This window comes from Podarcis melisellensis (genome assembly GCF_964234715.1).
Source record: "Podarcis melisellensis genome assembly, chromosome: 5".
NCBI lineage: Eukaryota > Metazoa > Chordata > Lepidosauria > Squamata > Lacertidae > Podarcis > Podarcis melisellensis.
Window position 1 is genome coordinate 45040910 of NC_138537.1, and position 14759 is coordinate 45055668.

General features: G+C 44.1%; 1 protein-coding gene and 2 long non-coding RNA genes across 13 annotated transcripts in view; 2 read left to right on the forward strand and 1 right to left on the reverse strand.

Moving 5' to 3' along the window:
* LOC309370362 lies at positions 1 to 12617 on the forward strand. Of its 5 annotated transcripts, none has more exons than XR_014168525.1 (5): positions 1 to 1503; positions 5106 to 5250; positions 7318 to 7495; positions 9463 to 9543; positions 12597 to 12617. It is a non-coding gene; the product is annotated as an uncharacterized lncRNA (long non-coding RNA). The 5 variants fall into 5 exon arrangements; XR_014168526.1 differs by having other exon boundaries at positions 7464 to 7495; XR_014168527.1 differs by having other exon boundaries at positions 5106 to 5245.
* Positions 1 to 14759, reverse strand: part of SH3PXD2A (SH3 and PX domains 2A) — a 250113-nt gene that overhangs the window by 105713 nt on the left and 129641 nt on the right. For 2 of the 7 annotated variants that reach the window (XM_081911996.1, XM_081911995.1), the window contains exon 1: positions 13070 to 13331. The exons of the other annotated variants lie outside the window; for them this stretch is intronic. In XM_081911996.1, coding sequence (XP_081768122.1) covers positions 13070 to 13071 — 2 coding nt within the window. In that variant the 5' untranslated portion in view covers positions 13072 to 13331. Of the gene's footprint in view, positions 1 to 13069; positions 13332 to 14759 lie in introns of those variants that run through there. 7 annotated transcript variants of the gene reach the window in all.
* Positions 12612 to 14759, forward strand: part of LOC309370361 — a 16753-nt gene continuing 14605 nt past the window's right edge. Inside the window, exon 1 of the long non-coding RNA XR_014168524.1 lies at positions 12612 to 12649. This is a non-coding gene — a long non-coding RNA (uncharacterized lncRNA). The remainder of the gene's footprint in view (positions 12650 to 14759) is intronic.

The following is a 14759-nucleotide window of genomic DNA, read 5'->3' on the forward strand; positions in this document are numbered from 1 at the left end:
TAGTTCAGCAACTTCTAGAAGACCTTGCACTATAAGTTTATAACCAATTATTAGAACCCCAGTTTGTGTCAAGAGGAACAGGAGGCTTCATGGAGGAAGTCATGCATCTATCATGTGAAGCTGGAATGTCTATACTGTCTTCTTCATGCCCAAGTCAATTGGAGCAAGGCTGGGTTTCATCTAACCTTTACTGATACGGATTAGCCAGTGTGGTACAGTGGTTAGTGTGTTGTGACTAGGATTGCAAAGACCCGGGTTCAAATGAGCCCCGAAATTATTGGGTGACTTTGGATCAGTCTATGGGTAATCTAGGCATTCTTATTCGCAGAGTTAGATGGGGCAGTGCTCACTGGCCCCTTCCCTTTCATCACATCCATGTCAATTTCCACACATTGGGGCAGAGGTTCTGAAGCGGGGAGCCTACTCTATTCCATGTGTTTGAGCAGGGTTCTAAATAACACAGGGAGCAAACACTGGTAGAGCAGGCCTCCCTGTTTCAGGCTAGGGCTGTGAGATGTATTGATACAACTGGTCCAACACCAGTTTGTAGACCACATTGTAAGAACCATTTCAAAAATAATTGCGCTGGCAATGTATTGTGAAGCACAGCCTTCAAAACTCCAGGGGGCAGTATAATTGCAAGCCCTCTGGGGACTAGCTGACTGCCCTCCCTTTCCCACCTGATGGCAGAACAGTCCCACTCGGGCTCACCTGCCTCTTAGAGGAGGAATCTGCAGTGCTCATAGCACATACCTACTAATCTCCATGACTGCTCCTTCGCCCGACTAGCAGGTGACTAGTACAGTCTTATTGCATGAGATGCCAGATCTGGCTTCAGTGTAGTCTGTGGATCAGGGTTCAAGAGACCACAAAGCAAACAATACTGGACATTAGTACTTGTGGTGGAGGCAGATCTGCATCAGGGAAGACCAGCAAGTCAAAACATCATGATACTCAGAAAAGAGAACAGGCCTGCCTGGCAACATTTCATATGGAGTTTACTGCCATTGGGAGAGTTCCTTCTTAGTGATATTCAATAAGCTTACTGCAGGTCTCGGTGGTCATCCTACAGAAGGAATGAGGAACCTGTGGCCTTTTACATGTTGCTGGACTACAACTCCCATTATCCCTGACCATCAGCCATGCTGCCTGAGGCTAATAGGAATTGCCTTTTTGGCCAGAGGCTGGTGATGGTGCACAGGTGGAATCCCGCCTGACATTCTCAAGGTTCACACTCTGCTTCAGGCTCAAGTCCTAACACTGGGCCTTTTGAGGATCAGGTGGCCGTTATATTCAAGAGGTGAGGAAAAACATTTCAGGCAGGCATTCCATATGCATAATGCAGGCTAGTTTGAACCCCATGTCAAACATATGCACTGGGCCACTAGAGCCTGAAGAAACGCCAGTCCAAGATTCCTTATCTATCTTTCAGGTTCTCCGACTGGACACATCTGGCAACACTTGGCTCACAAGACAGCTCTCGGTTACCTTTTGAATGTGAAGGTATTTAACAGAGATGGTTGCAATTGTAAGATAAATGGGGAAAGGTGGGGCTGTAACACCTAATAAGATGACAGGTGGGAAACATATTTAGAAGCATCTGCTAAATATTATGAGGAAAGATTTGTGTTTGCCAGATTTTCAGGGTCTGATGCAGACATTTTGAGTTGCAGATGTATGTATCGGAGTTGCAGCAGATCTCTGACCCACATAGGAGTTATGCACTTATAATGAGCTTTGGAAACGAGAGCCTTTGAGTAAACCATTATGGGTCTTCCATTCTGAATTTTGGTTGAATCACTCATTATCATTTTTTTCAATTTTCTCCATCGACATGAATGGTTTGTTTTTTAAGCCTGGTGCCCTTCCTAACTGCCTACACCTTATTTGATCACAAATGCAGTGCAGCAGGCAGAAACTCACCAGTCCTTATGCTTGAAGTCCTTTGGGGCACACCTGAATAGCACTGACTTATAGAACTCTCATCACACACATACACACATCCCAGGGATGCTGAAAGTGGTTTGAATAATGGTCTTCAACTGGTGGGTCCGAACCAACTAGTGAGTCATAACATGAGCACTACCACTATGAAAATATATGGTAAATGATTCAGAAAGGATCCCCAAATGTATGTTTGGGTGCAAAGTGGGTCCTGGGTCTGAAAAGCTTGAAGACTACGTGTATAGTTTAACCTTTTTGCATCTGGTGCCCCCTAGATGTCACTGGACTCCAACTCTTGTTATTTCTGATTACTGGAATTAGAGCCCAAAACATCTGAAAGGCAGATTGAGGAAAGCTGATATACTTGGTGTGATGGTTGTGTTGAAAAAGTAGAGTCAGTGGGTCAATCTGGTCATGCAAATTGGCCTTTATATCACTGCTTTTAAGCCTTAAAAAGAGAACAATGAAAAATGGAATTTATGGTATATAAGGAACTCTACATGTTTAAGTTGGGAGAAAAAGGACAAGGTTTGATAGCTATTTTTAAGTCTGAATAACTGCTTAAAGGGTAACAGCTTGAGGCAGGGTGAGGAATAATGAGTTGAGGTTGAAATGCAGCAGATGTAAGTTCAAAACCTCCTAAATGCAAGGATAACTGAACAGCCGATTGGATTACTCAGGAAAAGTTGTGGGGGTCTTTCCATTAGGGACAGCTAGAAGATTTTAAGCAGGAAAGGAGGCTGAGTTAGCAAACTTTCCACTCCAGCTATATCCCTGTAATTATTTTTCTGTGGACCAAAATAAAGGAAGCTTATAAAGTTCTCCCTATATTAAGTTCACCTCAGATTTGGGCGCTGCAAATTAACTTGTCTTGTTTGTGGTATGCCACTGATACCTTAGCAATCTGCTAGCCTTCCTTTCCCCTTTCAAAAGTTGTTTAACAATCCAGCAAAAAAACCTTCTCAAAATTACATACTGTACATGCATGATGATCAGATACACACAACAACTGTGCTTCATGTGATTCCGAGCCAGACCATGTATGTAAGAACCCTGCTCAGGAAAAGAAAAGGACCTTTAGCTCTGTTGTATGTAATGAACACATTCATTCCTCTCTAGAACAAGGCTTGAGTTGTGGGGAACCCAGGGAGTTCTAATTCTTATTAATAAAGAAGAAAAATAAAAACCACATTCCATCCAATTGGTCTTTGTTTTCAGTCCCTCTGACCACTTTCCTATGTTGCCTATCCTTCCATTTTTTATTTGTAGACTGCATTGAAGCCATTTGCCCTAGCCATAAGCCTCTTCCATTTCTTTGAGTCTTTCCCTGCCCACAGCATCCAGGTTGCCAGTGTGCACTAGTGGTTAGGTATGTTAATGAAACAGAGTACAAAAAATCATCTTGATGTGATGGTGCACACAATGGCCTTGTGATTTTTGTGGGTGCCGGCTGTGTTTCCTCAATGCCCATAAGTATTTGCACACCTTAATAATACGCAGCAGCAGCAACAACAACAAGCATATGAACAGAAGGATCCTAAAAGCTGAGGCAAACTGTGCTTGGACCAGTTCTGAAACTAAATTTAGCAATTCTCCAAGTTCAAGAAAGGCAGAGCAGAAGCATGGGAGCAGAGCTAACCCACAGGGCAGAAATAGGGTAAAGTCTGCCCATCCTTAATATTTTGATATACTTCCATTTGACAAGTAAGTATGTTACTCCATTTGATTTCTACTGACTTTTCCTTTATCCTTGTATACACCTTAAAATCAATCTGCAGCTTTGCTAATACAAAAACTGTCATGCTTCTCTTTAATTGACTTCTCAATCTAACAAGGAATGTTTGTGCTTCACTTAAGGACAGGGACAGATCCAGGTAACGATTGGATTTTATATTTTAAAAGTGGGAAGCGGAATGGCTGAGCCACTGTGTGTGTTTTGACTCAGCAGGTACAACCTGACACCTGCACAGATTCTAGTTGAGCCTGATTCAATTAAAGTTGCAATCCTGCATGCAACCCTGTTATTTCCTCCTATGTTTCATATTACAACTGTGATATTTGGGCTACAACCATTTACCCTTTTTCTCCCCCTACCCCCACCACAAACCCATTTTGCTTAGCATCCAGACTGATGGAATATTCTGGGGAACTGAAAAACTTTCTCACAATCCTAAAACAATACTTCTTGGAATGCCCCAATCTGAGGACATAAATGTTGATCTTCAAATAATACAAACTCTACTGATGACAGCAAAATTTTGTATGCCCAATTTTGGAAATGTAAAAATCCCCCAACAGTTATGGAATGGCTGCAGAAAACAGTCTTGCAGATAAAGCAAACAAACAACTAATTTGTTTTTTAAAATGTATCAAAAGATGGTCCATGTTTATACAATTAGAGAATGAAAAAGTAGCAGAGGATATAGCTCCTTATAATTTATTTACAATAAACTAATTTTCTATCAGAGTGTATTATTTCTATCTGTTCTTTCCCTCTGTTCCCAATACAAACTTATGATTCACATTTTCTCTTCGTTTTATTATTGTGTACCAATACTAAAATGAATAAAAATATTTTTTTAAAAAAATGCTCAAAATGTTGTGACATTTTGCTTGGTCCAAATAAAGTTCTTCGCTGAACTGTGGATGATCTGCCCACCCCCTTTATGGACCTAACACAGCTTCCCTTGTTTATCTTCTGTCTGCCTCTCTGTGATGCAGATTTTTTTAATGGCTGCTCACAAATGACAAACTAGGAGGAATAAGAGAGAGAGCAAAGCTGCAAATACTGCACAGTATCCCCCCCCCACACACCCATGCTAGATTAAAAGTGCACCTTTCTGGACCAGTTGCTGCTAGCCATGACTTCACGGTTAAAATGAAAAACAGAAGGTAAACCATGTAATGCATCATTTGACCTCATGGTGGAGATAGAGACCTAGAAGAACCCAATGTACAAACTAGTCTTCTAAGACTTCTGACAGACAAGCAGGGCATACGTAATTAGGGGCTCTTTCCCCAACCCCTCCCAATCAATGCCAGCCAAACCTTTTAGACAATCTGTGTTGATTTCAAATTACATCAGACCACAACCACAACAAGGCAGAGATGTGCATGTTAGGAGTGGCTACGTACCCAACATTACCGTTCTCTGTTTGAAGGCATCCTCTATGTGAAGTGCTGTTCTGTCCCAAGTCTGGTTTAACGATAAATAACCATAAGAAAGGACAGCAGAAGCCTTGAACTTGCCTGTCAACATTTAGCTGCTGGACAGCAGCTGGTCACAGTGTTCTGCAGTCTGGTGAGGTGTGCTCTATTCCTATTTGTAATTACATTTTGTGTCTGCACTTATAAATCAGCATGTGCTTATTTTATACAGATCTGTGCCCTTTCCCTCCCTCTTTTTTTGGCAATATGTAAGAGGTCTCTGTTGCACTGAACCACACACTCAAGCCAGCCTACAATGGCCTTTGAAGCAACAATGCCACTAGATAGAAAATGGATGCTTGCAGCTGTCACCCCTAAAGCCAAAGAAGGTTAATCTCATTTCACCACTCATATCTCCCTGACCATGATATGAGATGGGCAGCAGTCAGTAAAAGTTACCTAAAAGAAGGGTGCCACCTCCTCCCTTTCGTTTCTTAAAATCCTTCCTCAAAACCTCAAGCTTTGCATGAAGCCTTTGGCACAATCCCCACGTTGTCCTACTGTAAGGAAGCCACATGCTACTGAAGTAATTGTACATTCTTTTCTTGTTTATCCATGGATGCCTCCAGACTGTATTTTACAGGAGGGATTCCAGTGCATCCTGTAAATTTAGGTTTGCACTATTCAAGAGGATTACACTGCTCTGTTGCCCTAGTGCAACAAATACACACACACACACACACACAACTGGCTTTTGCAGTTAGGAAACTGACGACAAAATGCACTGAAAGGTGTGGGATGGTAGAATGATGAATATGCATAAACAACCCTCAATGATATCAGAATGTGTGCTGGTTGTCATATAACTATCCTGCAAGTAAATCAGAACAAATGCTCCATAGAGAATGGTGGGAGGTGGGGAAAGATATCTAACTTCCATGTAAGCTTTGTGAAAGCAATCCATGTCATGGAGAATGTTCAATGTCTGGAGCAGTCCCCTGCCTCCCCTTGCCATATTGCTTCCCTGTGTCCAATTTTGGATGAGAAAATCCTTGGGGCAATACTCCACTTGTACACTGTGATGTGCCATGCACAATGTTAGCATATATGTGGAAGGCTTCCAGTTGTTAGCAGAGGTCCTCATTCTGCTCCTTGCCCTAATCTGTTTCCATGACTGCTAACCTCTGTCCTGCCCTGGGCACATGTACTTTGAAATTCCCACACTTACCATCATTCTCTCCCATCATCACCACGCTACAGTCCCTGATGCACAGTCTGCATTGTGCAAGGAAAGTCAGATTTTGCAACCAGAATTTCCCCAAATTGCATCTCTTACTATTCTTGCACAATGCCACTACCGATCTTCGGGAGGGGGTGGAGTTGCGGGCTCACGACCCGCCCACATTCTCGCGGGGCTGAGGTCAGCCCCGCGGGATTTGCAGGGAGTCCCCAGTCACCCCGCCCACGCTCCCACGAGGCTGGGGTCAGCCTCGCGGGAATCAGGGATTCCCTAGTCACACCCCCGCGCGCCAGCCAATCGGCTGGCGGACGGGGCGGGCCTTGCAGAGGCCACATAAGGTCGGGGCAGCCCCCGGCTCGCCCCTTTTCTCCCTGGCTGCTAGCGCGATTTCCCACCCACCCACCCTTTAGGTTCCTTCATCGACCTTGCTATGGGCTTCGGCTGGTCGCTGCTTGGGGCCAGGTAGGAATTTTTCCCATTTGGCTAATTGGCTGGTTCGGGAGCCGCTTGGTTTTTCGCCTACCTCGTAGCAATTCGTCACAACTTTCCCGGTTGGCGGTAGGCATTGGCCGGGGGTATTGTCATGCAAATGAGATGGGGGGGAGGAGCGCCATCACCTCCCCCAAAGATTGAAGGGTAGTTCGTTAAAGGACTCCGAGGGGCGACGCCTCGTCCGAAGCCTACGGAGGCTAGGGCCTAAAGCGCGCCCCCGAGCGGTAACCCCTCGGGGAGCGCCTAGGGATACGCATCTCGGGTAGCTCCCCCTGCTGGTGTTTAACCCTTCCCGATTAGATCGGATAGACGGTTAGGGGCCAATGCCTAAAGCCAATACCTCTCTTCCTGTAATCAATAAAGTTGTGGCCATTTTCGCCCATTAACTTAAATTCTTGTGTCCTGTGTCTTTATTCATTACACCTGTGGGGGGGAGGAAATAGCCACACAAGTCAAAGAACATTTTCAAAAGCACTAATTATAATTACTTACAGGCACTCTGTTTCTGAGAAATGTGGTGCAGTACTATCTCCAAAAACTGTAATCTGGAATAGGACCCATTGGTAGACCTACCAAGTGCTAGAGAGGCCTAGGAGGAAATTTCTAATAGGTAAACATTCTGCTTTGGCTTTTCTTTCAGCCAAGTTTTCTGATATTCATCGGCACAGAAAGGTGAGTGCATCTGATGTTATAGTCTAGTGCTTAACAGTGATTGGTATCTGTGATGCTGCCGATTAACACTTGCCTCACCTCCTTAGACAAGAGCTGGTAATGTTTCCTGGACTGACTATCTTTTCCTCAGCAGAGGGTTATCTGGAGCACAAAGCAGTGAGTCACAACCACACCATACATTGAAAACACTCTTCTACCTCTTCAGACTGCCATGGCTTCCCCCAGAGAATCCCCAGAAACTGTAGTTTGTTAAGAGTGCTGAGTGTTGTTAAGAGACCCCTCACAGAGCTACAATCGCCAGTGCCCTTAACGAACTACAGTTCCCAGAATTCTTTGGGGGGGGAGAAACCATGACTTTTACAGCAGTAGAAGAATGTTTTAAATGTATGGTGTGGATGTGACCATGGACAAGGAAACAACAGTAGTACATGTGTGGTAGGGCTGAGCCACACTTCTGACACGGGCATCACTGTTGTTTATGCAAAGAGGGCTGGGCCAGGGGGGCGGTGAGAGAGGGGCCATGACAACACATCTGCTGGACTGCTGCTGCCATTCCAGTGTTCTTGTTGGTGTACTAGCATGGCCTCAACTTGCTAATGTGTTTGCCCTGCCCAGGCAAGCAGCAGAGATTCTGGTATTGGGAGGTGAGCTCCAGCCCACCACACGCACTGCTACAGCAACAAATCCACCCGTAACAAAACAGAAGCCCAGAGTCTTCCTGATATAATGCTCCCCAAACCATTCCAGTGACAACTTATTATGAACACTCAAAAGTAGTTAAGTCTTCAACAGGACGTGTCGCTGCTGCTTTGCTACGACAGATTCATCTCAGCTATGCCTCTGGATTTTATTAACACTCCAGGAGCCATGCAAGGCACCCAGTCTGAACTTGCCTCTCCCTTGACATGCCTCAGAAGGCATTTCCCCACAGCATCACCAAGATGTCTGGGATGCTTGGGCAAGGGCAAGGAGCATGTGCTCACAGGCCTGGAAAGCCTACAAGCTGAGCTTTGAAAGCCTTCTCGGTGAATCACTGGTACCTGAGCACTGGCCAAGTCAAAGTGAAGCCTCTCAAAGGCATGGAGAGACACTCTAACCTGCAGTGGTACATTTTAGACTTTGGACTTAATTGTCTGACAGACAGCTCCTCTTTAGATCATAAGGTGTATTTACTTCACTAACTTCAAAATGTGAGGTAAGTCATCCTGTGCATTGTAGGTTTGAGTGTCCCTTCTGCACATTCTCCCAAGAAGGGGCCCTAGACTTCTGCTCCAAAGTTTTGCCCTGATAGCTCCGCTGATACATCTCCCTCTATAGGTACCAGTGCTTCCTAGAAGTGCTTTCTAGTCATCGCTGAAAAAATATGGTTGCCCTATGGTACTAGTTGACACATAAGGAGGAGCAGGCATGCCACAGATTTCCAACTCACTTCCTCTCTCTCACACCTAGCAGGATTTCAAAGTCAGCCAGCAAAAGTGCCTGGAAATCCCTTGGGTGTTGTGACAAGAGCTGGTAATATATTTGGCATTCAAACTATGAATCATGCTTCCATGACTCTCTTGCCACGGAAGGATGTGCAAGAGATATCCTGCTTCTCACTTGTGTACATATTTTCTATATGGTTGATCAGATTATCTTTCCTGTTTCTTGCAAGTTTGGCTCTGTTAAACTTGCTGCAATCTAAACCAATAATATGCTGTTCTTACGCAACTCTTCTGCACAATGCAATCAACGTGATTCTATTTAAATTTGATTTTACTTGACAATCTTGCCTTTCTTTTAATTAAAAAAAACCTCTAGCTCTTATGGTCTCATATGAAAGCAAGAAAATGTGTAGCATTTGCTGAAGTTGCAAGAAACCAAAGGAAGTCCCAAGTAGGATATATATTATGGTAGGATATATATTCCCTGCACTAACACGCTGTCCTTTCCCACAATCCTCTGTCCTCACCCCTCCCTGATCCTAGGAAAATTGGTTATCCTTGGCACCATAAAGATGCTAATCCCAGAAAGGGAACTGTCCCAGGGCTAATTCACATATTCTCCAGGTGAAAGAGCATTCTTATGATTATGGGTGCTATGTATGGTTTTTTATTCTTGCGTTATGAATGTGATTGCTGTTTTAAATGAATTTTGTACTCCTCTCCAAGACTGATTCGATATGGGGTGGGATATAAAATACTTTAAACAAGTATGAAAGAAATAATATTTTGCAAACCATTCCTCATCATAGAACTCAGACTGAATCCACTGGGTAACTTAAACTGTGACTGACATTCTTGTTATACTCTAAATTGCAAGTATTCATGATACTGGCAGTTCCATAATCACATGACCCTGTTTATGTGAACATTTTTCTTCACTGGATGAGAAAGGAGCAAGTCAGACTCATGCAACTTTGCCCCATCCTCTCTCTTCTCCTCTCCTCTCCCTGCATAGAAAGCAGTTCTCAAGACCCACCACAACATAGTGGTAAAGAGTAGGTTTCCGTGGGGAAACAGCCAGGGTGGCAGGGGAAGAAGCACTCAGACATGGAGCTTTAAAGAGTGGACCTATGTCTAGAATGGATGGATGACGGCTAATGAAGTTGAATCCTGACAAGACAGAAGTACTGTTTTGGGGGGACAGGGGGCGGGCTGGTGTGGAGGACTCCCTGGTCCTGAATAGGGTAACTGTGCCCCTGAAGGACCAGGTGCGCAGCCTGGGAGTCATTTTGGAAGGTGCAGGTCAATTCTGTATCCAGGGCAGCTTTCTACCAACTCCATCTGGTACGCAGGCTGAGACCCTACCTGTCCGCGGACTGTCTCGCCAGAGTGGTGCATGCTCTAGTTATCTCCCGCTTGGACTACTGCAATGCGCTCTACGTGGGGCTACCTTTGAAGGTGACTCGGAAACTACAACTAATCCAGAATGCGGCAGCTAGACTGGTGACTGGGGGCGGCCGCTGAGACCACATAACACCGGTCTTGAAAGACCTACATTGGCTCCCAGTACGTTTCCGAGCACAATTCAAAGTGCTGGTGTTGACCTTTAAAGCCCTAAACGGCCTCAGCCCAGTATACCTGAAGGAGCGTCTCCACCCCCATCGTTCTGCCCGGACGCTGAGGTCCAGCGCCGAGGGCCTTCTGGCGGTTCCCTCATTGCGAGAAGCAAAGCTACAGGGAACCAGGGGGAGGGCCTTCTCGGTAGTGGCACCCGCCCTGTGGAACGCCCTCCCATCAGATGTCAAAGCGATAAACAACTACCTGACATTCAGAAGACATCTTAAGGCAGTTTTTAATGTGTGATATTTTAGTGTATTTTTGGTTTCTATGGAAGCCGCCCAGAGTGGCTGGGGAAACCCAGCCAGATGGGCGGGGTACAAATAATAAATAATTATTATTATAGAAATGAGGCACAAAAGCAAGTATGGATGAGCACCTTCTTTCTAAGCTGAACTTACCTATATCTGACAGAAATTGATTACCATTTCCATATAACTTACTACATTTATATCCTTATTACAGTGAAGAGCTCAAGGTGTCATTCACCTCCATATTAGCCTCACAACAACCCTTTGTGGCAAGTTAGGCTATGGGGTGGTGAGGTTCATGGCTGAATGGGAATTTGACCTGTATTCTCCTCAGTCCTAGTCCAGCACTACACTGCAATGATACCTGTTCTGTAGACTTCATCCAGAGTGATTCAAGGGCCTGACTGTAAGAACACATGTGCCTCTGGCTCCTTAGCTCTACCTATGCAGGTTGGAGCGGATGAGAATTATATTTCAAAACTTGTGGAGGGTACCAGTATGAAATGCAACACTGCTTCTCCCTTGCTTTTAACACAAATTCTGTGCTACATGCCATTGTGCAGTGCAATAAGAAGTCACACATACAGAATTGCCTGTCTTTATCACACAACTTTGGGAGTGGGTGATGCTTGAAAGGTCATTTCTTACAAACACACCTCCACACCTGAGCAGATAGTTGATGCAAGATAATGGAGTGATCCCTCCATTAGCTTGCATAGGAGGAAAGAAGATAGTGGATCTCTATAAATGGTGGTGATGATGGAGAATCTCACCAAAGAGGTTCTGTTGTCCTTCTGTTGGCCTTCTGTTGGCAGATAAGATTCCCCCAACCCAGTTTCTGGGTAGCCTTTTCTTTTAGCCATGCAAGTTAATAGAAGGATGGCTCTCAATTAATTTGCATGGGGGAAAGAAGCATCTGTAGCCCCAGAAATAACTGCAGAGTGTATAGTCACCACCACAATCAGTTCTTCTCCTCCGCCTGAGAAAAACTGATGGTTTGGGAGAAAGGGATTTTGAAGGTGTGCACTGAGAAGCAGTAAGGCCCCCCCCCCCAGTTATGATCAACCTTTGAGTTGTATAGTAAAATAGAGGATAAAACTTCATGCCTACAGATTCACTCTCACCTGCCTAAGATTAAAGATGGAGCAGGAGAGGAAGAAGAAGGGCAAAGGGTAGCAAACTGGTTCTGTAAGAACGAGCTACTTCCAGCAGTTAACATGAGGCTGGTTCACATGGAAATCCAGATAAAATGAGCAAACAGAAATCACAACAGATTGGAAATGCATTATGTGCCTCACAAACCAGAAAAAGCTGTGGCATTGGAAAAACCCGAATTGTGGATTGGACCTAAGTGTGTTAGATGAGGGGAAGAGACGTTGATAAAACAGGGGTGGCTAACCTCCCCCTGCCCTGTTGCTGGACTACAACTCCTATAATCATGGGAAGCGTAGTTCAACAACATCTAGAGATCCTTGAACTAGAAAATGCATAATTAGAATTTGTGTCACAGCCAGGCACTCCAGTTTGATCATACACAGTCATACCTAATCTAAAAAGGACAAGTTGCAAAGGGTAAGGGCAAATCTTGCAAATACGAATATTTGACCAGCTAAATCACTTGTACTAAACATTTTACCAGCATGTCCCCACCCTGCCCAGTACTAATTTGCCACAGCATAACGGGGGGGGGGTGGATTTACTAAGCTACTTGCCTTGAAGGAACTGTTGCTTTCCCTAGGGCAATATCCAAGTGCAATACTGGGGGAAAGGGGATGCCAAACCTTCAGTAACATCTAAATGTCTTAACAGACAAAACCAAGGGCAATTTGGGAGCCCAAGGCTGCAATCCTGTGCACTTACCTGTGAGTAAACCACATTGAACTCAGTCTTTTTTCCTAAGTAGACATACATAGGATTGCACTGTCAACTATCACTGAAGCAGTGCTAAAACTTTTGTAAGTGTTTTTCACCCTGAAAATTGCTCACATTTTGCTGAAAATGTAACCCACAAAGCCGCTTCACTTTCCATTTTTAAGTACGATCTTTGTTTAAAGCAGCTGGAGCTGAACATTTGATACAGATTGTGACTTAAAAGTACAACAGGAAAGCCTCAAGAACAGAATAAAGGAGTGCCTGAATCTAATTAAGTGTGATGACAGAGGACAGCCCTCTCACTTCCCACTCAGACCCTCTATGTAGAGGTGTTTATACATCTTTAAGACAAGCCAATGCTTAAAAGCTATGCTAAAGCAGAAGTTGAACATGACAACAGATTTACTTACATGAGGGTTAAAGCATGAAGTTGTCCTTCGTTTAAGGAGCAGCTGGAAAGTGTTCTGCTGTTTAGCTTATGCAAAATACACAAAGCTGCTATTTGTGTTTGCTCGGAGTTATGGGAGGTGGGCCGTGCATCCCAGCGCACACACGCAGAGAACAAAGCCTACATGCATACAATATCTCTTACTCCCACCCACTGGTACTTCTCAGAATGAGGGACAGATTTGCATAAGACATCATCTGCAGCCAGTGATAACAGCTGAAGAGCGAAGTGGGACAGAGAGGCTTTAATATGTGATAGATGATCGAAGAGTGAGACCACATAGCCAGTGAATAAGAAGAGAAAAAAAGGGCGGTGCCAGAGAATTCCTAAAACAGAGGGAGAGAGATGCATGTAGGAAAGAGAAAATTTGGAACACACCCGTGACCTACAGACCAATGGAAAGCTGCTCACTGGGAAGAGGACTACCTCACAGCATGGGCATTTGCTCCTCCCTCACTAGTTGTGGAGGAAAATGTTCAGACATTATCTTCATTTGTTCTATAAATTAGTCTACACCCAACTTTCACTGGTTTTAGCCAATGAATAGAGGCATAACAATGATTGACATATAGGAAAGCAGATCTTACAAACTCCACAAACATGAAAAGTCCAGAGTGACACACACAGAGAGAGTTTACTTCCTGGCTCCTTTATTTTGGTCTTTCCGGGTGGAGAACAGATTATACTCATATTGCAGTGGCTATGAGAAAAAGTTACACCAGCCCTGCAAAAGAAACCCAGTTATCAGAGCTACTGCCTCAGTTGACAGAGTGGCAGATTTGTGCCCGCTGGGTCCCTGCTTCCTTGCCTTGCCAGCTAGCCCACCACCCCAGCTCTTTCAAAGCTCTGAAGAACACCTGCTCCATGCCTGTGCTGCCTGAAGCAAATTTAAACTTCAAATTACCAGTAAAAAAAGAACTTCTAGCCACTACAGAGTAATGGTACCAGCAGCACTCTCCTGGCCACCCTTCCTCAGAGGGTGTGTATGTTAACTATGTGTGTGTGTGTGTGTGTGTGTGTGTTTATTTATTTATTTATTTGGAGTATTTACTTGCCCTACCTGGGGCAAATAATAAATAAATCCCAAGGAATCCCATTTATGTACTTATAAGTACATTTATGTACTTATAAAAAATATTTATATACTGCTGTATCATAAAAATATATCACAGCGGTTTGCAACAATATAAAAACATAAAGCAAACAATAAATTTGTAAAAAGTTAAAAGCAAAAAGAAATTAAAAGCAAACACCAATAGACCATTATGGAGGATGTACTCTTAATACTCTTAATTGCTTGCAAGGGCCTGGAGGAATACAGAAGTTTCCAGCCGGTGTTTAGAAGTTGGCACAGAAGGTGCTCACTGAATCTCTAGCGGCAAGGTGTTGCCGAGGACTGAGCCAATGATGCACTAAACCTCGCACTCCAGTGTGCCACTTTACTACATTAAAGGAGCTGTTGTTTTCTGTACTGTACTTTTCTCTTTTTTTATATAGAGGAGTATTCAAGAATATGATTTCTCCCCCGGAAGTGTTACACTTCAAAATTCTATCTGTTGCTTTGAAAAGAAGCATCAAGAGAACCTGAACAGCCTTTACCAAAGGTGTCATGGACTTTGAGGAAGCACGAACTCAGGGCAAAAAGGAGAAAT